This window comes from Alligator mississippiensis, chromosome 1, assembly GCF_030867095.1.
Source record: "Alligator mississippiensis isolate rAllMis1 chromosome 1, rAllMis1, whole genome shotgun sequence".
In the NCBI taxonomy this organism is placed as follows: domain Eukaryota; kingdom Metazoa; phylum Chordata; order Crocodylia; family Alligatoridae; genus Alligator; species Alligator mississippiensis.
The window spans coordinates 435,364,365-435,387,234 of NC_081824.1; the positions used below are offsets into that span (position 1 = coordinate 435,364,365).

Here is a 22,870-nt window from a genome sequence, read left to right on the forward strand (position 1 = left end):
CGAATTCCTGAAAGCAAAACTCCTGTCACGTCTATGTGTTACAACTTGGGGGGCGGGGGGGAGGTGTCAAACCTGCAGGGGTGGTCGCTCTTACTGAGGCCACAAAACCTGCCAAGTTTCAAGGAGATCGGTGCAGGGGGTTGGGGGGAACTGCCCCTCAAGCTACGGACAAGTAAAACTCGTGCCATGGGTGACACTGCGTGTGTTAAGGCGCAGCGCGGTGACAGCTGCAGGGATGGTGGCCCCTGCTGAGGCCATGACGCCTGCCAGCTGTGAAGATGGGTGCAGGGGGGCCTCTGGGGCTCTGCACCCCTAGCTGCTGAGAGACTAAACTCCTGCCAAGACTATGTCCGTCTTGGGGCAGTTGATTGTATTGATTCTTTCCTCTCCTTAGCCTGGTTTTGTAGGTGCTAATTGATGCTCGTTAAGTCCTTATGTAGTAGCTAGGTCCTGTGTATTGAGCTGGTCCCCGAGTGAATCATGATTGATTGATTGGTAACTGGGAACACAGCAGCTTAGCAGCCAGGCCTGCAGCAGTGTCTCCCTCCCCCGCCCCAAGACAGACAGACAGTCCCACAAGCACCCGTGGCATGAGTTTTGCTTGTCCACAGCTTGAGGGGCAGTTCCCCCCAAACCCCTGCACCGATCTTCTTGAAAAGTGGCAGGCTTTCTGGCCTCAGTAAGAGCGACCACCCCTGCAGGTTTGACACCCCCCCCCCCCCCAAGTTGTAACACATAGACGTGACAGGAGTTTTGCTTTCAGGAGTTCGGGGTACAGTTGCTCCAAAACCCCTGCACCAATCTTCTTGAAACATGGCAGGCTTTCTGGTCTCAGCATAGGCTACCACTCCTGCAGTTTTCACCCCACTATGTTGTAACATCTAGACATGACATGTTTTGCTTTCAAGAATTTGGGGTGCTGTTCCCCCCAAACCCTGTACCAATCTTCTTGAAACTTGGCAGGCTTCATCCTCTCTGCAGAGTCTACCAACCCTGAAAATTTCATCCAAATCGGATAAAAAACAACAAAGTTATAGGTATTTTATTGTTTCCCCATTATACCTTATGACCGGATCTCAGAGGCGGCTCCAAACCGCTTCGGGAAGCCTAACAAGGCAGCGCTTTGACCCGGATGTGCTGCTTTGCACCCTGAAGTGTCCAAAGCTTCTCTGGATCCGAAGCTCTGTCCAAAGCCTCGCACAGCCCTAATCTGTGCCTCATGGAGATGGGGGAGCAGGAACTGCTTGCTTGTGAAGCTAGACATTGCATTCCTGCCTGCCTTCTCTGCCCCTACCGGGAAAGCCAAGGCTTTGAGGAGCTACGCTCGGCCCACAGTCAGAGCAGTTCCTCAGGGAGGTGTTAAACTCACCCAGCCCCCAGGGCTAGATCCAGGCATGACAGTATGGGCTAACACAAGCTATTGCTCACAGCCTACTGCTGACACATCTCCAATGGGACTCTATTCTGGATTTTGGTGATGAGCACTGACCCCATTTGCTCCATCCCCAAATTCCCCCTGGGAGCCCTGCAGGCCAGATGACAGCTCCTCATGTGGTAGATTTGTCATCCCTGTTGTAATGGATGAAGCAGGCAATACAGCTCTCTCCCTTGGATGTTCTTGGCCTAACTATCTTCCAAAAGCAGCAGCACTCAGAGTTGCATGTACCTCAGAAAATCAAGCAGAACTAGGGATAAGTTCCCCTAAAGACAATGAAGCCCTAGGAATAAGATGGGGTCATCTCATTTCCTTGCTGGTAGTGAACTATGAGTTCAGTTCTGCCACAAAACTAGAGGTATACGATACAATGGATCAGTGGACCAAAGTGAAATGAAGAAAATATGTGAGGAAGTATTGCTAGCCAGGTTAATGCAACTTCTTTCTTCACCCTGGAATACTAAGACAGACAAGTAAGGTAGAATAAATTAAAATGGTTAAGTTGAACCAACATTTAAATTTCTCAGTCAGAGGGATGCAAGATTATCATTTTCCTTATCTTAATCTTTATTTCCACATGAAATTGGATCTATAATACATTGAGGTATTTGTCATAAGATTTTTAAAATAGCATTCATTTTGCACAATCATCACAACTGTATGCCTGAACATATGCATGACTTGCACTTTTACCATGAAACATATAAACCCATTAAATCCAAAAATATGTGGATACGAGACAAGTACAAAATGGAACAACAGTGCTATAGACAGTGTGTCTATGAAACTGGTATAAAATAAAATTTATTTGTAAATCATTTGGACAGTTGAGAAACTAATACAGCTCTGAGTGGGATATACTTTCTAAACCAGATGGAAATTTTCCTCACCTTTCACAGAAGCTTAGGACTGGAACCTAGACCTACATTTATATTCGCTACGGGACATCATGGAATGCACAGTGAACTAAATGATTACCATTGTATTCACGTTCTAGAAAAGCCACTGAAAAATTGCAGCAGGAAACCTTCATTGTGAAGTGCTCACTAATGAAATCACTACAAAGGTGACTGTTGCTGGTTAGCTGTCTTGTGTTTGTTTAGCAATAGCGTCTGAAGTATAGTTATGTGTCTTGAGAATCCTACAATGAAAAAAATGCCTTGTATTATAAATAAAACTTATTGACACTTCATTTTCGTTTAGTATTTGGTATGCATAACAAACAATGCTTATAGTTATGATCTGAATTAGAAGTTTATTCTCAGAATGTGAGGATCTGATTTTAAATAAATTTAAAAACTCTTAAAAAAACTTTAAGTGAATACTGCTACACACAAATGGGGGTCAGAGCACGACAGAAATATGAAGTGGCTGACTTAGTTTATGTTTGATATTATATTCCCATCATGCTACAGTAGTTATTCACAGAGGAGCACCATAGGAAATACAAGGTATCCCGTTTCTTATTTCCTAATGAGTCTTCAAAAATGAAATACTCCTGTTGTTTTTTGCTGGCCTTATTACACAGTGCTTTTTGAAAAACTAACTAAATATATATAATATGGTATTTTCTGGCAAGAACATAAGGTAAAGGATAAAGTTCTCTATAAATTAAAAATGGGCTTAACTGTAAGAAACTTGAATTGTACTAAAATATTTTAAAGAGAACCACAAGCATCAGAAGAAAATTTAGTGTTTTAAGTGTATTTATAATGGAAATAATTCCCTAATCATGGGGGAAAAAAAACATGTTTTTAAGTTTGAAATCCAGTGTACCTAAAATATGGTAGATGAAGTTACATATTGGTATTACATATTGGGAAAATGCAACTTTCCCCTTGTATGAGAGAGAGGTTTTTGGAAAGGCTCTAGTTGTCTGTCAGCAGCTCAAATAAGGCATTGAATACATGTAATAAAGCCCTCAAAGAAATAAATGTTTGGCTATATACAAAATGAAACACAGGATCACCAAACTGTTAAAATGTCTTTAACTCTTACCGTCATATGATTACCTTTATAGCAGTAGCTGCTGCTTCTAATAATTTAAGTAAAAGACTCTCAAGTTAAACAATGATCATTAGTGGCATGGATTTTTTTAAGCATACTGAAACTCTAGAAAGAGGCCAAACAATACTAGTGCGGGTTAAATCCTATGACCGGTACTAGGCTAAACTAAACCTTAACTAGCAGAGGGCTGGAATGACCCAGCTGGGAAACAAGGCAGGCTGGCACCAGGAACTGGCTGCTGCTGTCTCTGTCGCTTCTCCTCGCTTCCTGGCTGTGTAGCCGTATGGGAAAGCTTCATGTCACCTGACCACAGAGCAACTCACCAAGAGCCTCTACCACTGAACATGGGCAGAGCCCCAGCCTCAAGGGCCAGGATCCAGCCCATTGGCTGTAGCTTGCCAACCCCGGCTCTAAACTACCCAAATATAGTGTTCCTGCAGAGCGATCTCTCCCCACTCTGTTCATGCTATTCCACTATGAATCAAATAATTATCTATTGGGCCAAAAAGAATAAGTAAATGAGCATGACCACCGCACTGTATCCGAAGTGTGTTTCAGTCCCTGCTCCAAAAAGCATAAATACTTCAGTGGAATGCAGGGACTGGCACTCAGGCTTCCTCTTCTCCAGTAAATCCCTTATCTACTAAGTCATGGTCTTTCTCTTATGCACTTATTTTTAAGCACTATTAGAACTCAGACATTTCTGGGTATGCCCAGAAGCAGATATTTTAGGTACCTGGGGAATGTTCCTGGTATAAATTTAGCTCCTGCTTCTTCTTGTGTCTCTACACCACATTTGACCTTTGCTCGTTTGTTGTACTTTGTGAGATCTTTCATCGTACATGTACCTCCAAGCAGTACACATTACAGCAGGTGTTTGAGGCTCTGTGCTGTAGTCACAGGTGGCCCAACCAATAGTCACACGTGGTCCCACTTATTCTTTTAGGTCCTTGGAGCATCCAACTCTGGTACACAGGCATTTGAGATATCTCCACCTTTGCCATGGTTTATCAGCCCCTGGTGGTAAGGACTCAGCTACAGGAATGTCCACTTTTTTGCTGTCAGGTATCTTCTTCAGCCTCTCATTCCACAGCTCCAAGATGTGATTAGGAGGTTGGGTGCTGATGAGGAAGCTCCTGTGCGACTTCAGATGTTTGTGTGGTGTGGGATGGTCATACAGCAGATGTTTTGTATCTTCTGTTCGATTCGATTGTTCTATCCTGCTGGCCGCTGCTCTTCTGATGTCAGGTGGAGCGATGCCAGCTAGCAGGTATACACTGTTTACGCTGGTAGGCTTCAGACATCCCATGATGCATCGACACCTATAATTCAGGATGGGGTCAAGGTGCTCGGCATGTACAGATCTGTCCCATACAGGGCATGCATTCACGCCAGAGGAGAAGTTGAGAGCCAGAGCAGCAGTTCAGATAGTTGAGGGGCCCCATTTTGAGTTGGTGAGCATATATAAAATGTTTTTCAAGTACCCACCTTTGCTTTTATCTTCATGATGTGTTCTTTGTATGAAAGTGTTCAATCGAGAATGACTCCAAGGTAAACTGGATTTGGACAGTGGGATAGTGGGGTCCCAAACCATGTAATGTTGAGCAGGTGGTTAGCCTTATGGTTTTTCAAATGGAACTTGTGTTTTCGCTGGGTTGGTGCATAATTGATTTTCAATATAGGATGAGGTATGCCAATTAGCGCCTAGCTTAGGGATTTTTCAACATGGTCAAAGCCAGTGTTCTGGGCTGTTGTGGACAGGTTGTCCGCATAGATGAAACATTTTGTTTCCAGATTGATTGGTTGGCCATATGTATAGATGTTATATAACAGCAGTACAAGTACTCTTTCTTGGGGGAGGCCATCAATCTGTCACCTCCATCTGCTTTGCTTCCCATCCAGTAACAAAAAAGTCTGTTTTCGAGCAGGGTTCGTATCAGCTCTGTAAGGTGTAGTTCTTTTGATTATGACCCATGATAAACTTAGTTATCTGAGGACTTTAAACATCTGTAGGTTTGGCACTAGCTAGTTTTGAATCTAAATTGTGGACCTTCATGCTTTAGTCCTTTTGAGATCTAAACCCACAATATCAACAATATTTCCAGAAGATAGAATGTGCCATGCCATATAAAGAGTTCAAAATCAGGTTAAGCCCCATTTCAGTATATTCCACTAATGTCTCCCTTAATTATACCTATACATGCTGCAAAAGCACCGCACCACTTAGCCAGAAATTAAAGTACCTCTCTTTGGACATACCAGCTTTTACTGCAAGCTCAAAAACAGTTCGATTAAAAAGCTTCTCACCATGCATCCCATCACCATAGGGGCCTCTAGGCCCAAACCCCTTAAAAGCAGAATTATGATGAATGTAAAGAAAAAAAATTTAAAAAAATCACTATTTTTGGCACAAAAAAAATCTTTTTTCAAATGCAGATGAGAAAGGGAAGATTCCTTTGCACAATGAAATCTATTACAAATTTCTTTTAGTATAATTTGGCCAACATTTTTATTTCAGCTATAACTTTTTAAAAGTATTACCTCATTTTAAGAATCAAAGTATAGGTAGTTCCAAAGAAAATGAAAACAGTATTAATATAATATTCACAGTCATATAAAATGACTTATCATATAATGTTTTCACATTTAATTAAACATTTAGAAATAAGTTATAAAAAATAGTTGCATTTCTTGAAAACCACCTAACAGATTTTATTTTAGGAATTCTTGCTCATATCTATAGATTGTCTAACATCAGCAACAGCTTCAGGTACTCGAACAGTCATATTGTTCATAAATTTCTTCAAACAGATCTGGCAGCCCAACCGTGATCTGTAAGAAAGTAAGAAAACCACATGCTTTAGTCCTAGGCATACACTTATATGCATATGGAATTATAATATTGCAGCCACAAGAGATATCCTGGTTTCTAGGCAAGGGTGTCATTTGCCTGGATGCCATTTACTTGGGCTGAATACCACATATAAGAATGCTCCCCTCCACAACAAGTCAACCCACAAATTCAACATTTTACCCCATCTCTTTAAAAAGAAAAGACTTATCTAGTCGAATTTCTATAGTAAAGAATACGACCTTTCAGAACCCGTTCACATGAAGCCTAGCTGTTTGCCAAAAACCATGTACTGCAAAACTCTGGGAGACATTTTAGATTAGCTATTCCAAAGGAGCAAAATAATACAGCTAGAAGCAACGTTAATTATGTCCTCAACATATGCCAAAAGATTTGGTTACATTAAAGGGAGTACAGGGAATGTATTTTGAAGTGTGTGTTTAAGGCCCTAATCCTGCAAACTTTTCTAAGCCTAAGTAAGCATTACTGCTGCTTGAAGTCATTCAGGATCCAGGTCGGGTGCAGAGGCCAGTGTGCATGAGTTTCATGAAGGGGCCTAATTTTGAAAGTCAGTTGGAGAGGACACCTAAGGAATATAGGGCAGAGTTTCAAGTGAAGTAAATGGCTATAGCCCCTCAAAATTTCAGTTGAGCTACATAATTATGCACTAGTTAAGGTGTAACAGCCTTTGTAGAGTAAACCTTCAAGTCACTAATTTCTCATTTTTGTATATGTTTTACATAAAGTAAGCTGGTGGTCTCAAATCTACGTTCCTAGTCGACAATCATTCTGGTCATATTACATAACAACTGGTATAAAAAAAGAACTAAATTCTCACTGGTTGCACCTACACATGAAACTAAGGTGACAGAATAAACTCTGGTGCAGTTTGTGCTAGAGTTAACTGCTCCCGGATGTAGTGTTTACAGATGTGCACAGGACAGCAGCACTTTAGGCCTGGTCTGGAAGCAGGCTGAGGGGGTCAGCCCCAGGCTCCAGACGCCAGTGCAGGGGCTGGTTGGGACATGAGTGTGCCCAAAGTGAGAAGACACATGCCTAGGAGGCAGGCAGGTACCTGACCCCCTGCTGCTTGGGCTGACCGGGTGTAATTTATGCCTAGGTCCGTGTTTACATGTGAATTTCACTGAAGTTAATAATTCTGCTGTAAGAGGACAGCACTCTTATGATGGAGTTAATTTACTACACTCTAATACCAGTGCTTGTGTAGACAGTGACACTTTACTGCAAGCTAATTAGTCAACTCCACAGTAAAGCACATGTGTAGATGCACCCACTGATTATCTTTATGGAGCAGAATTGCTGAATAATGATGTAACTGTACACAGGCCATTTTTGTATAGGAGTGAATTAGGGAAATATGGACACAGAGAGAAGTGACAATTTTTACCTGATATGGCCACAGAAAGTGGTCTATAACCGTGAACACAAATGCGGACTGCTTAAAAAATGACTGATCAGGCAAAAATCTGAACCCTCATTGTTTCAAAACAGAGTCTTCTGTAACTTTTGTCTGCGCTGCTTCCCAGCCTGTTGCTGTTTTCAGAATGGGAGGGGGAAGGGAGCGAAGGGAGTTCAGTCTGGGGTTTTTCAGCCCTTGCTACAGGGTGGGGTGGTAGTATCGGAGTCTTCTCTGAGCAGGGGGGCCCTCCAATCCACCCACCCTACCCTCCAGCACTGGCTGGGGAACTCCTAGAACAGCAGTTCCCAAACTGTGGGTCATGACCTCAAATGGGGTTGCAATATCAGCGGATGGGGTCATGGCACAGCACTCTCTCCTGTACCAAGTCCTGCCTAATGGGTTGCAGAGGCCCGGGGACAGGGCAGCATGGCAGGGAGCCCTAAGCCCACAGTGGGCAGTCCGCATTCTGCCCCCCACACTGCTGCAAAACCTTACAATTCAGGATCCTTATTACTGTAATATCTAACCATAACATTGCTCTTAAAGGTAAGGCATATAGCTATTAATTCACTTAATTTCTTTAATTGAGAATTAGCCTTGCTATGTATCTTAAGAGCTTATATCTTTGGCTTGACCTTTTCACTATCCTTTTCTTTCCACTTTTAAATGTAATTTTTTTTAAAATTAAACTATTCTGTTATGAACAGGACCATTTTCTATCTAGTCACAATAGTTATTTTATAATACGTCAAAACTTTTTTGGGCTACACAAGTTTTCATGTTTTCTAGCAATTTATATTATGATTCCGTTCTAGATAAAAAGCAAATCTACTTTCCTAAAATATTTACATTTATGAAAATGTACATGGAACAATTAAAATGCATTGGTAATTTATGCAAATTATACTGTATCATATCACTTTTAAATTACCTTGTCTAAAAGTTTCTATCTGCAACTTTTACATATCTAACCTCTTGCTCAGAGCCAGAATTTAATTTTACTCAGACTCAATCCATTTTAAATATACTGATTTTTGCTCTTCTAATATATAAACTAGTGTCTCAGATTTTAGCCTAGATTCACTGAACCAAAAGTAACTAAATTCCACCAAAACACAACAGCCCCTCCACCAATTACAATAATTCTAACGTAGCCAAGATTTAGTAACTCAGGTTCATTTCCTCATTATATGAAGTAAAAATGTAGTTCTCATTAGCAGAGCAACAATACTTTGAGAACAAGCAAAGACAAGTCAAAGGAGCCAGACATTCATTAACAGAACAAATCAGTATGTTACCTTAATAAACATGTCCTACAAATTGCTTTCTCTCCTTTGGTTTGCAAAGGATGCTGGGGGAGGGGGTGGAATCTATATCCATAAAAAACTGCTTCAGGGTGATTTTGTGTGCTAGATTAATGCAGGAACAGACAAGATAAAATTAACTAGATTATAGAATTTAGAAAGTAAAGTATGGTTTCTTTATTTTTGAAAGAATATACAAAAGAGAAATTTAACAAATGAAACCCTCACAGTAACAGAAGTAAAAGTAATTTCAGTATATTCCTCAGAGTGAAGACTACTCTCAGGAATGGACTTGTAATTACTATTACAGGAGAGTCACTTAAGTCAGGGCTTCATCACCAAGAGGAGCCTGGATACATCACACATTAACACTGCTGTATCTTACTTTGTTTTGGAGTGGAAGACTATGTTTGGAGTGGATAGACAACCCACTATCCTAAGGCAACCACAAAAGACACTTCTATGGTGTCATGCCAAAAGGTGGTAGGCAAGCAGCACTGTGCAAATGGATACCACAGAAACTACTGGCAATGGACACACTATTACCAGCTGTTCCCAACCTTGGGGTCGTAACCCCATTTGGGGTAGCAACAATAAAAAATGGGGTCATAAAGACACTCAACAGTGTTGACCAATTATGATGAATACAATTCTCGTTTATAAATATGCAACTCAGAACAAGGAGCAACAGTCTCAAGTTGCAGCAAGGGAAATTTAAGTTAGATATTAGGAAGAATTTTCTCACTACGAGGGTAGTAAAGCACTGAAACCCAGAGAGGCTGTGGAACCTCCATTCTTGGAGGTCTTTAAGACCTAGCTAGACAAAGCCTCGGCTGGGATGATCTGGTTGGGGATGGTTCTGCTTTGAGCAGAGGGTTGAGCGAGATAACCTTCTAAGATCCCTTCCATGCACAACAGTTCCAGTTCCAACACAAGGCGCTTGTACATTACAGGAAGCTGATATAAAAATCAGTATGTTGACACTGGCTGGCTGAAATACATTTTACATGACAGAGAAATCTAACATGATGCTTTTTTCCAAAAAGTTTCTAATTAGAGCTCTAGCAAACAGGAGGAAAGCAAATAGGAATTATAACATCCCAATCAACTGTTTTACCTTCTACTGCTATTGAGCATTTCAGTAAGAAAATATCAACATTTGGTCATTTAGGAGCTAACATGCACAGATAAAACAAAAAAGTGTTGTGTTGGAATGCTGTCTGCAAATAGTTCTTGGCCAAAGTATTAGAGGTCCTCTTTCTTTGTATGAAAGCATAAGGTTGTGGAAATGGAAGGCTGAATTGATTGGCACCCATCTGGTTTCTATAGATGACCAATCTGTTCTAACACAGCAGAGTTTTGTTGTGTGTAACTTGCACAAATATTATTAAAATAAGGTGGAAAGAAAAAAAGAAAGGAGAGTAATAGAACACTGAAGGGGTGGGTGGGCTTTTGGTCATTTTGCTCTCTATGAATTCTACACACAATACACCTGAACAGCAAGAGGATATTACTGACAACTAGGAAACAGCCTGTAGGTTGAGAAAATGCCTTTATGTTAAAAAAATAAATAAATTTCTTTACCAACCTGCTATTCCTACTTATAAAACATTTCACCTATTTATTGTGGTCTGATGAAGTCATTCAAGAATTAATTATTTCCTATCCCCTTCTCTTATCCCTCTCTTCCAGCCCTTCAGATAATTCAGATAGGCTGTGCCTTACGTTTCTGTCAGTCCATATGCTAGATCCAGCATGTCCATCTCTTCATCAGTAATTGCATCTAATTTCTTAAATATTTGGTCCTCAAAGATTAAATGACAAGTGGAGCAGGCCAACGTTCCTTCACATGCACCTAGAAAACAGAGAAAAAAACAAAACAGAAAAACCTAAGATTTATATACTCCTACTGAAGACACAAACAACTCATTAGGACACTTTGCCGTCAAGCCAGGTGATGCACACAGGTAGTACCCAGGTAAGTGACAGGGGCCAGAGCAGGCTTAGGAACAAGGGGGCGGTACGGGCACCTACAGGAGGTCTCAAATGCCTCTACACAAATGCTCAAAGCATAGGGAATAAGCAGGAGGAACTCGCCCTCCTGCTAGCTAGCAAAAACCCAGACCTAGTGGGGCTCAGAGAAACCTAATGGGATTCTACCCATGACTGTGCAGTGGACATAGAGGAATACAGGCTGTACAGGTGAGACAGAGCAGGGAAAAGAGGGGGGAGTGTAGCACTGTATGTCAAAAAGCAATACATGTCCTCACTGATCAGGATGGGGTCAGAGGAGGGGCAAAGTGAGGTGCTCTGGGTAAGAATGCAAGGGGGTCATGGGGAAAGGGACTTGATAGTGAGTGTCTACTACAGACCACACAACCAGGGGTCAGCTCTCAGAGGCTGTCAAGTCAAGGGATGTGGTTGTCATGGGTGACCTAAACTACTCAGACATCTGCTGGGAGGAGCAGTCAGTCAGGTCCGACCGCTCACGTAGGTTCCTAGCCGGGATACAGGACCTTCACCTAACCCAGGAGGTGCATAGTCCCACCAGGGGAAATGCCTTGCTGGACTTGGTCCTTGTCACAGGCAACAGCTTGGTGAGGGGTCTGTGGGTACTCGACCACCTGGATGAAAGTGATCATCGCCTATCTATCCAGCGCAGGATGATGAAAGCAAGCAGCAAGGCAGAGGTCCTTGACTTCATGAGGGCCGACTTCAATAAGCTAAGAAGCTGTAGGAGAGGCACTGGGGTCTGAGCTTCAATGAAATGGGAGTCCAAGACGGGTAGTTGTTCCTCAAGGAGACAATCCTCCGAGCTCAAAGGGAGTCTGTCCCAATGTGCACCAAGGGCGGCAGGGGTGCTAAGAAGACCCCATGGCTTGGCAAAAGCATCCAGGGATGCCTGAGAGCAAAAAAGGAGGCATACAAACAATTGAAGCAAGGGGCTATCACCAAGGAAGATTACACCTCTGTTGCTCGGGACTGCAGGGAGGCTGTTAGGAAGGTCAAGGCAGAGATGGAGTTAGGGCTAGCGACCAGAATTAAGGATAATAAAAAGTCCTTTTTCAAACACATAGGAAGTAAGAAGGCACCAGGGAACGGTAGGCCCCTACAGGACAGGCTTGGCAATCTGGTGATTGCAGTAAATGAAAAAGCTGACCTCTTTAACGAATTCTTTGCCTCCATATTCCTGAACAGGGACCAGGACATCTCCCCCACTAGAACTGCGGACGGGCCCAGGGAAGGCACCGCCATGCATAAGGTCAGCGATGAACTAGTTAGGGAACTTTTGGAGGGGCTGAAAGTATTTAAATCAGTAGGTCCAGATGCTCTTCACCCAAGGGTGCTGAGGGAATTGGTGGGGGTCATAGCAGGAACCCCAGCATGGCTCTATGAACGCTTGTGGGGCACTGGCCAGGTACCAGAGGATTGGAAAAGGGCCAATGTTTCTCCTCCTGGGGAGAAAGGAGGACCCCAGCAATTGTAGGCCAGTCAATCTTACCTCAGTTCTTGGGAAGACCTTCGAGAAAATTATCAAGGAGCACATCTGCAAGGGCCCAGCAGGAGAGGTAATGCTCAGGGACAACCAACATAAGTTCACTGAGGGCAGGTCCTGCCTGACTAACCTGGTTTCTTTTTATGATCAGGTCACAAAGTCCCTGGATGAGGGTGTTGGGGTAGATGTCGTCTTCCTGGACTTTAAGAAAGCCTTTGACACGGTTTCCCACCACACTCTCTTAAAAAAACCTGGTAACCATGGCATTGATGCCTACACAGTCAGATGGATGGCCAATTGGCTAGATGGTCGCACCCAGTGAGTGGTGGTGGATGGGTTGTTTTCGACCTGGAGGGATGTGGGCAGTGGAGTCCCCCAGGGCTCGGTCCTGGGGCCTGTACTGTTCAACATCTTTATTAGCGATCTGGACGTGGGTGTGGAATGCACGCTGTCCAAATTCGTTGACGACACCAAGTTGTGGGGTGAGGTGGGCACGCTGGAGGGCAGGGACAGAATCCAGCTAGATCTAGACAGGGTACAGAGGTGGGCGGATGAGAAGAGGATGGAATTCAACACAGACAAGTGCAGGGTACTGCATCTAGGGAGAAGGAACCAGCAACACACCTATAACCTGGGGAACACCCTTCTTGTCAACATGGTGGCAGAAAGGGATCTTGGAGTCATTGTTGACTCCAGGATGAACATGAACCGCCAATGCAAGGAAGGGGTTAGTAAGGCTAACCACACCTTGTGCAGCTACAGATTCATCACAAGCAGGTTCAGGGAGGTGATCCTTCCCTTCTATATGGCACTGGTCAGGGCGCAGTTGGAGTACTGCGTCCAGTTCTGGGTGCCACGCTTCAAGAGAGATGTGGCTAGCATTGAGAGGGTCCATAGGAGGGCCACTTGCATGGTCAAGGAGCAGCGGGTCAGGCCCTACAAAGAGAGGCTAAAGGGCCTGAATCTATTCAGCCCCCACAAGGTAAGGCTGAGAAGGGATCTGGTGGCCATTTACAAACTCACTAGGGGGAACCAGATATTTGGCTGGGGTAATCCCAGCACCCGTTCCTGCTCGGGGCAGGGGGTTGGACTTGATGATCTGTTTAGGTCCCTTCTGACCCTGAGTACTATGATACTCTAACTTAAAGTTAAGTGAGTAATCAAAGAGAAATTATGTGCAAAGGCATGGTATACAATTCAAGTATTTAAAAAAAATAATTGGAAGTCTTATTATACAGTAAATGGAGCATTATTAATCCCTATCTGCATTTTTTCCCTGTGGACATCTCAAGCTATTTGAGCAATACATATATATTACATAGTTTTCCTAAATGTACGTATCTAGTGAGGGGAAGCAACTAAACTACTAAGACAGGGATGCAAAAAAGTGAAAATTGTTGTAAGAATGCCATTTTTACTTAAGCTACAGTGAAGTACATATAGTAAGATACGAGTAAGATGTAGTAAGATCCAGATGAGTCCACATGTGCAGTTTGCAGCTCCTCAAAGCTGTTAGAGGTACTACAAATTGCACACAGTGCATGTAACTATTTGCCATGCTGTAAATTTGCAGCATGGCACCAAAATCTGACACAAGGAGATCCCAGTGTCAAAACAAAACAAAACAAAACAAAACAAAACTGCTGGGGGAGAAAAAAAAAGGTGGTGCAGTGCACACTTCAGGACTGTGCGCTGGCAAATGGAGGCTCAGTCCTCCAGCCAGAGCATCTCTCTTCTAGTTGTCCCCTGGCTCCTCCAGCATGTTGGGAGCCAGGAGGAGTGGGGAAACTGCCATTTCCCCAAAGTAGGGCATTTTGCCCCACACTACATCCCATGTGCAGGGGTGTGCCTCGGAGAAAAAATTTGTGCTTCTGCTGTTTTTGCTGCGTCAAATGCATGCCCCTGCATGTTCACACTCATCTGGACACGCCCATGTAGTTCAAACCTATAAAGCACTTAAAAAATTCATTTAATACCGACTAGCCTGATACAACGGTGTGGTCATACTAAATGGTGCCTCCTACAATTTAAAGATGTAAACCAGTTCCATTCTATTTATTTATACAACATTTAGTTGCAACTCCCCTGTCAATCAACTTTGTATTTAAAATAGAATTTACATAAAAAAAAGCATTAGAAAAACATTTATATTGTGAAGTCAAGTCCTCAGGAGTTAGAGGATACCAGAAAATGTTGTCCACAGAACTCTAATGCTGTTCTGTTTTGAGCAAACATTGTAAGTTATGGTATTACATGGCTCATACACTATTTTTCTCTCATAGTAGAGGAAGAGAGATTCTAGGTTCTCTTTCAGGCTCTAGGAGGGAAGTCAATTTATTGATTAGCAGCCTGGTTCCCACATTCTCTGCTGGGGGAATATACCTGCCTGGTTTTTTAAGGGCCACTGACCCAGAAAAGTGAAGTTTCCCATTGGCCTGTTTGCCCCATATAGGCCATATATTTTGTAATCATGCTCAGTGTTGGCTGCATTTCATTAACTCCATAGCTGGTTTCCATTATTAAGCTCATACTGCTTTCAGCAGCAGTTCAAAGATAGGTAAGGAAGATGTATTTAGTAAGGTTTCCTTGTATGCTAATATATGAGAAGGGACTTTCTTCCACATGTTGATTGGCAGGGGAAAAACTTGTCTTGTATTCAAGTAAATACAGTACTTAGAAGCCTATCAGTCTCTCTATATTTTTTTTATACAAGAGAAAGTAGGTGCAAGTCTCCAGCCCAGTTGGCCAGGGAGAAGAGGTGGAAGGAAAGAGTTAATACTTAGTTTTTCCCTCCACATCAAGATCACCATGCCATAGTCATGTGCTATATCAAAGCTAGCTTCTGGGGAAAGAACTGGTCTCATTGACCCAGGAGACAAAACATAGCAAACCCAACTAGAATTGTGTCAAATTATTTCCTCTCTGCTTTTGCTCTTGCTCCTGACACTAATGGACAACTGTTTTTCATAGGAATTTTGAAATGCTGGAGAATATGGGAAGAAAATACAGTTGCCTGAGCACAAGATATTTGTTCAATCCTCATCTACTAACTGCCCCATCACCCTTCAAAGGCCTCTTTAAAAATCCACCTTTACAACAACGATTTCCTCTCAACAACAATCTTCTCACCATCTCTTTCCTGAAATCTTTTGTTTTCTTTTCTTATTTAGATTATTGACTTTTTGAGGCAGGGAATATAGGTATTATTGTGAAGCACCATGCAAATCTGCAGTTTTCTATGAATAAATTAAAATAAATGAGTACATTTTAGCAGCACAGTTTGCTCTACCAGGGAAGAGGAAAGAACAAGTGCAAACAGTATAAAGACAACACATAATGAGAGACCCAATATGCTAGGAGTCATTTTTCCTGAGATGCTCATTATTTGAAACAGCCTTACCTGGAAATGACTGTAAATGGGTTGGGTGTTTTTTTTTTGTTTTATTTTAAAAAGTATTTCCAAGATAATATGAACACAAAAATAAAAAAAACAGGCATGTAAATGTAATGTAACAGGCATGCTTGTGTAATTTAAAACTTGTTTAGTTATATGATGGAAATGATAAATATAATTTTGTATGTTCTATTTTTTTTAATTTAAACTTTTTTACAGCTTGCATTAAAAATGTCATGATACACATCACCTGCCATGTGCCTGGGATAGAGACTTACCAAGAGATAAACATTGCATAAAAGGGAAAAATAAAAAATCCAATCAGAACTATGGGCTTCAGCCTCCAACACTCTGCTGACTGGAGCCTTTTCTCAGATAGTCCTGCCTCCCTGGAAATCCCCTGGTGAAATGAGTCTTAGGGAGCATCCAGATGTGCGTGGAAATTTGGGTCCCCAGGGACAACTAGCAGCAGCGCACCTTGCGCCACAGCTACTTGTTCCCGGGAAATGTCCATGCCACACATGCTTTGTCACACGGCACATTACCCTGGGGGCAGTAGGAGAGGCTGGGGCCAGCACTGTGCTGGCCCCAGCAGCCTTATCTGGTGCCCTGGGAGCATCCTGGGGCTGCCATGATCCTGCTGGGTGGAGCCTAGCCAGCAGCCACAAAGCAGCTCCAGGAGGCCCGGCTCCACTTTTCAGCAGCATGTGCTTCCCGAGCATCCAGTTTTTTTTTTCCCATGTTTTTTTCTGACCCCTAGAAAAAAAACCCTGGAGCAGCGTGTGCATGGGCAACGTGCCCTTGCAGTGCGGAGAACACTGGATGTGATGCTGCAAACATGTTTGCAGTGCCACATACTACACGACCACACTCATCTGGACACACCTTTAAAGCTTATAATGCACATTCTTGGTCCCTGCATTGGTTACTGACAATTGCTTAATCTTACCCCTACTCAAACAAACATCAGCACAGATGTTAGCTGGTATCTAGTATGATGACGGTACTTTGCAATTTATATTTTCTTATTCATAGATTCATAGATGTTAGGGTCGGAAGGGACCTCAATAGATCATCGAGTCTGACCCCCTGCATAGGCAGGAAAGAGTGCTGGGTCTAGATGACCCCAGCTAGATGCTTATCTAACCTCCTCTTGAAGACCCCCAGGGTGGGGGAGAGCACCACCTCCCTTGGGAGCCCATTCCAGACCTTGGCCACTCGAACTGTGAAGAAGTTCTTCCTAATGTCCAATCTAAATCTGCTCTCTGCTAGCTTGTGGCCATTATTTCTTGTAACCCCCGGGGGCGCCTTGGTGAATAAAAACTCACCGATTCCTTTCTGTGCCCCCGTGATGAACTTATAGGCAGTGGTTCTAAGCCAGTATTCTAAGCCACCTTCTGGATGCTGGAGCCAGTGTCAGCCTGGTCAGTATCTAGTGGGTAAATACTGTTACAAAATTTAATATTTTTGGTCACTGCTGGCAACTAAAATCAGTTACAGTTGGTAGCAGGGGTTGAGAAGCATTAACTCCCTTGCTGTTAGCTGCACCAATACAGTAACTCTGGCAGCCACAATGAGAAGCTCTGAGGGACACATCCAGAGGTAGGTTGTCTGGGCTGTGAGAAGCCACACAGTCTGGATGAGGTCAGGAACTCAACTGAGTTTGATACCCCTGTCTTAAATTATTCATTCATTTAGCAGTATGTCTAATATGGACAATACAATAATAAAGCACAGGAAGCATGTTAAGCATACCTCAAAAATGACACGCATTTATTAATTTAAAACAGCTAAAAGCTAACTAATCATTTACTAGATTACAATAAAAGTAAATTTCAATAACTTGTTTCAAGTAGAATTCTACTGCCTACTTTATAGACATGTGCAAATTGAACAGGAAAAACAAACTGGGAAGCAACCACAAGAAAAATATGGGAGGAGGAACATGGCAGCCGGGGCTGCTCTGACCTGGCTCAACATGCTATGCTCCTGGGCACACGTGTAAACGCGGCGCCTGGCTGGCAATACATTCCGGTGCTATAAGCACCAGAGTTTATTGCTTCAACTTAATTGCACTTGTTGACGTGCCCACTAGGAAAGAAAGGGGGCATAAGAACTGTCTCTTTCAAATGAAAAGTTGTTATATACGTTTGCTACCTTCTACTACTACATTGTTGTCCCATTTCTTGTCCAAGGTCCCTGGAGCCTGTGAGGAAAAGAAGAGTTGGGCAAATTCTCAAGGAAGGCATCTAGATTCAAACGCCATTATCTCATACCAGTGAGAAAACTGGTAATCAATTTTACTTCCAGAAATCAAGTCTGATATTTCATGTCATTTTACTTACCAAATCCATCTATGTCTAGGTTACTGTCAACAACAACATCCAGTAGTGAGTCCCCAATTTTCCCTTCAGCTGTTAGTTTGTCACCATCACGATTTATGAAATGAACAGTAACTTTATCTTCAGAACTGAAAGATAAAAGCACACCCTTCATGCTTATCTATAAACCACATAAGGAGACTGACAGCAAAAGAAAATTCCAGAGCTTGAGGGGACATTTAGGTTTGGCTGAACATTAATACATCAACAAGCATCAAATGTTTGAGCACAAACACCTAAAGGAACTGTTAGGTTGTAAACTCTTCTTGACAGCATCTCTTTCCTTCTCTATTTTGCAGTGTTGAGCTCACAGACTTAAGAAGTAAGGAACAAAAATCAAGGTTTGTGCTTTGTAATGGCGAGAAATAGGAGAAAGGCATCAGATCCCAGGATTCTCCTGTTTGCAAATAAAGCCAGAACTATTTAGTTTTAAACACAACATTTATTTTTTCTGCTATAATACTGAATATACTGAACATAAAATAAGAGGACCAAGAATCAAGTTATCACTTCTCTGGTAGGTGCATGTGCAAATGCATGTGCACATGCACACAGACTGCACAGATTGAATATCAGGGCACCTGACAAAAAAATCAGCTCCCATTTGTTACTGTGGTAACTGCTTTTTGTGTCAACATCTTTTAGTTTGATTTATAATCCATAAAATAGAGTTCTAATATTTAAAAGTGACTTTAAATGGCATTATAGAATTATAACAACTGCATGTGTCCTGCTGTTTAAAGCACAGTTTGAAAAGTACTGTATGGCATGGTACTATCACTTGGAAAATGAAGGGTGAAATCCTGGCCTCAGTGAAGTCCAGGGGACTTCTGTGATCGACTTCAAATGGAACCAGTTTTCACAGGTTACACACGTCAAGACAGTACTTTATTTAAAAAAATAAATTAATCAACAATAAAGTACTATTTCATTCAAATAATATGAGAATAGTGTCCTCTGTCTGACCAGAATACTTAAAACGCACACTGGAAGGCAAGATTCTTTGGGTAGATGTGATATCTTTTATTAGATCAACTGAGTAGTTGGAAAAAAGATTTTTGCAAGCTTTTGGGTGCAATCACCCTTCTTCAGGCAGTCTCTGCTGTTCTGAGACTCCAAGGAACGAAAGAAGCTAAAAGTGTGACAAGATGTCAGTGAGAATGTACATAGGTGGGAATTAGGAAAACAAAAGGTAGAGCAGGGAAGGGAGAGGGGAAAATGGGGGGCGGGGAGCCAAAGGTGTAAAGTAGACTCTATGGTAGCAGATATTTAAGGTAGAGAAAGGTGAGAAAGTAAATAGCTGGAAATTAGGAAAACAAAGGGCAGAAAAGGAGGGGAGGAAGGGGGGAAAGAAAAGTTTAAGAGGTCAGGTCTGGCAGGTACTTGGTGAATCAGATGTCAGGCAGGTTGTAATGTGCCATAAATCCAGTGTCTACACTGAGTCCATGATTTTTTGTATTTAGTAGATTTATGAAGTGAAGTTTGTAGGCTTGTCTACAAAAAGTATTTTATAAATTCCCTTTGAGGATTAGGACTGAGAGACTGGAAAGGGAGTGAGTGTCCCGTGAGAAGTGTGCACCCACAGGTAATTGAGTATTCGGGTCTTTGATAGATTCTCCATGTGCGTTCAGTCTGGTGAGCAGTTGTTGTTTGGTTTCTCCTACATATTTTCCATCAGGGAATTTGGTGCACTGGATGAGATATATTACATTTCTGGATGTGCAGGAATGGTGATGGTTTTGTTGTGAGGTATAGTTATTGTGGGACTGGTGGAGATCTGTTGGCAGGTTTTGCATTTCTTGTCCTAGAGTGCAAAACCTCCCAACACAATCCAAGAGACTGAAAAACACCATCTTTTAACTCAAAAGACATGTTCCTGGTAATTAAGCATGGTCCCATCTATTAGTTTAAGTAATTTAAATACATTTTTACTGGTTTTGATGACTTGTAGCATTGCAGAGCTAACAGAGTGTGAGCTGGATTTGTCATTCACTGATATCAGCATGTCCTTCTTAACATAAGCAGCTGGAAATCCACCAAAGCGACAGAAGAACATTAAAATACTCCTGACATGTTATGCCTTAGAAAAATACTAGAAATTTAATGTAATTTAAATTAGTTTGTCTCAAAGTCCAAGATCATAGCTATGGAATTGAATTTTTTAACTAAAGGCATCCAGAAAAGAAAACAGAAACGTTTGAGATGCAAGATAAAAATGAAACTGGCGTGTCTGTCACAGCAGGAGTGCCACTGGGCCCCACACAAGGTGCAAACTGAAATCATTGCTCCTTAGGCTAAATATGGCCCAAGCAGAAAAAATTACGATACTTAACAGAACCTGGAATGGACATGACAACACGCACAAAGAATATCCCAGGCTGGACAGGGGACCAGACTTTATTCCTTCCCAAATGATGTCTGATGGAATGGGCTAAATTTATATTGTTTCATGTGTAACAAAGCTTTTTACCAAATTCAAACAAACCACATCTATCCCACCCAAGTAACTCCAATGCAGTTGGACAGGTTTCACAAAAAACCTTACAGAGCCTTTAGAAACCCTTTTTTTAATACCATATGATGTAAAATAAAGAACTCTGTTTAACTTCTGATTTGTAGGATTGACAAAAAGATGCTTACTTGTAAGATTAACATTTATAATATGGAATAGAACCCAAGCAGATAATTCTATAATGCCATTTAAAGTCACTTCTAAATATTAGAACCCTATTTTATGGATTATAAATCAAACTAAAAGATGTTGACACAAAAAGCAGTTACTGCAGTAACAAATGGGAGCTGATTTTTGTCAGGTGCCCTGATATTTCATCTGTGCAGTCTGTGTGCATGTACACATGCATTTGCACATGCACCTACCAGTAAATAGAAAACACAAATTATTCCCAAATTGGTAATGGGTCTCCTCTCCCTCCTAGCCAACAAATAAAATGAATTATACAAAATCTATGTTTTAAACTGAAATCTACCTATGGGAATGGCATATCCAAGCAATCTCTGTAATACTTACAAGCTTTGGGTAACCTTCAGTCTACAAAAATTACTCGAGGAAGCCAGGCAATAGCAAGTCTTATCTGAATACCAACAGCAGAAATATACATGCCAAAGCCTACTTTTAAAAAAAGAAACATATTAAACAGTTTCCAGAAAAATGTAGCTTCCTATATTAAACTAGAAATAAGTTCCCTAACAATGACTAAACTAAATCAAATATTCTGAAACTGGTCATAAAGCAGTATTTTAGAACCATCCTTAAACCTGTATTTTTAGCCAACTGCAAGTACGTTTTTTGCTCCTGACTGAACATTTTTTGCCATAATCGTAAAAATCTTTGGCAGCAATATGTGCTATGATTCATTATTATGCCATGTTCAATTCTTGTCAAACCTTCCCTCAGTCCATTTTCCAGAAGACGGCCATAAGCTACCTTCAGTAACAATGAATTAGTCCCAAAGATATAATCAGTGATGAAAGACTGACCTTGTTTATCTGCAAAATTCAAGTGAAGCATGTGCTATATTAAATTCGGTTGGGTTCTGCTAAAGATAAAATTGCTTACTTTTTAAAATTAAGACTTGTCAATGTATATCCATCAAGTAGGAATATTTGGCTTTCTACCAAGTAAAGGAGAAATATATGCAGTTAGGGAAAACACTTTATACCTAGTTTGTAAGCTTGCTAAATGTAAAACATTATTTATTTAAAGCACCCACAGCATGCCCTCCATTCTCTGATGAGATGGGAGTTTCTTCATAGAAATAATCACAGGTGATCAGGACATCTGGTTCCAATGATGCCAGAGGCACCCAAAGATCAAAGGTAGGCTACCCTTCTTTCTAATGCCAGTCTTGCAGGAAATCTAGGTGTTCTCAGCAGATTTTGGCCCCCAGAGGTCTGGCCCTGAGAAGTTCCATTGCTAAGTTCACACGTTAAGAGATCAGCTGCTTGGACACCAACTCAAAAAAAAGTCCTTTCTGATAATAACGGGCTGGGACATTTCAAGTTTGACAGGTCCCTTCTGGCCAACTGAAGTGTTAAGTTGATAAGTGTCAGGTTGTCTGTCCATTGGACACTGACACTGGCAGAACAGGGAATGAGCTATGTGCAGCACTGGGGTGCCAATCAGTGAAGGAGGGGTGCCAGATGGGCTGGGTGGGGGTAGAGCAAAGATGTAAGTAACCAATTAGAGGGAAGAAACACAAAGGGGCGGCTCTGAAGGGAACAGAGTTATATCTACAGCAGCAGTTCCCAACCCCAGCTCACAACCCAAATGAGGGCCACGGGGGCAAGGCCGGCGACACTGCACACAAAAGACAAGCCACGCTGCGTACTGGGAGCTTCCCTGCCCCCGGGCTGCCGCTGCCGCACTCCACTCCCAGCAGCGGGTCATGGAAAAAAAAGGTTGGGAACCACTGATCTACAGTCAGAAAGGAGGAGAACAAATTGATCTGTCAGCCACACAAATAATGTCTCATGAGAGAAAACACAGAACTAAATCTTCTGCTCTATGTACCTGAAGCCACCACAATTTGAAATGTAACCTGTTAGTAATAAGAGGGAAGGG

The 22,870-nt window shown here is 42.0% G+C and overlaps 1 protein-coding gene across 2 annotated transcripts in view; it reads right to left on the reverse strand.

Moving 5' to 3' along the window:
• Positions 1-1,978: 1,978 nt before the first annotated feature.
• FDX1 (ferredoxin 1) overlaps positions 1,979-22,870 on the reverse strand; it is a 30,755-nt gene continuing 9,863 nt past the window's right edge. Inside the window, exons 2-5 of one of the 2 annotated variants that reach the window (XM_014600706.3) lie at positions 18,253-18,377; positions 10,743-10,872; positions 9,012-9,122; positions 1,979-6,274 (exon numbers count right to left, since the gene is read on the reverse strand). In XM_014600706.3, the coding sequence (XP_014456192.2) occupies positions 6,160-6,274; positions 9,012-9,122; positions 10,743-10,872; positions 18,253-18,377 (481 nt within the window). In that variant the 3' untranslated portion in view covers positions 1,979-6,159. The remainder of the gene's footprint in view (positions 6,275-9,011; positions 9,123-10,742; positions 10,873-18,252; positions 18,378-22,870) is intronic. The other variant, XM_019481990.2, reaches the window with a different exon arrangement.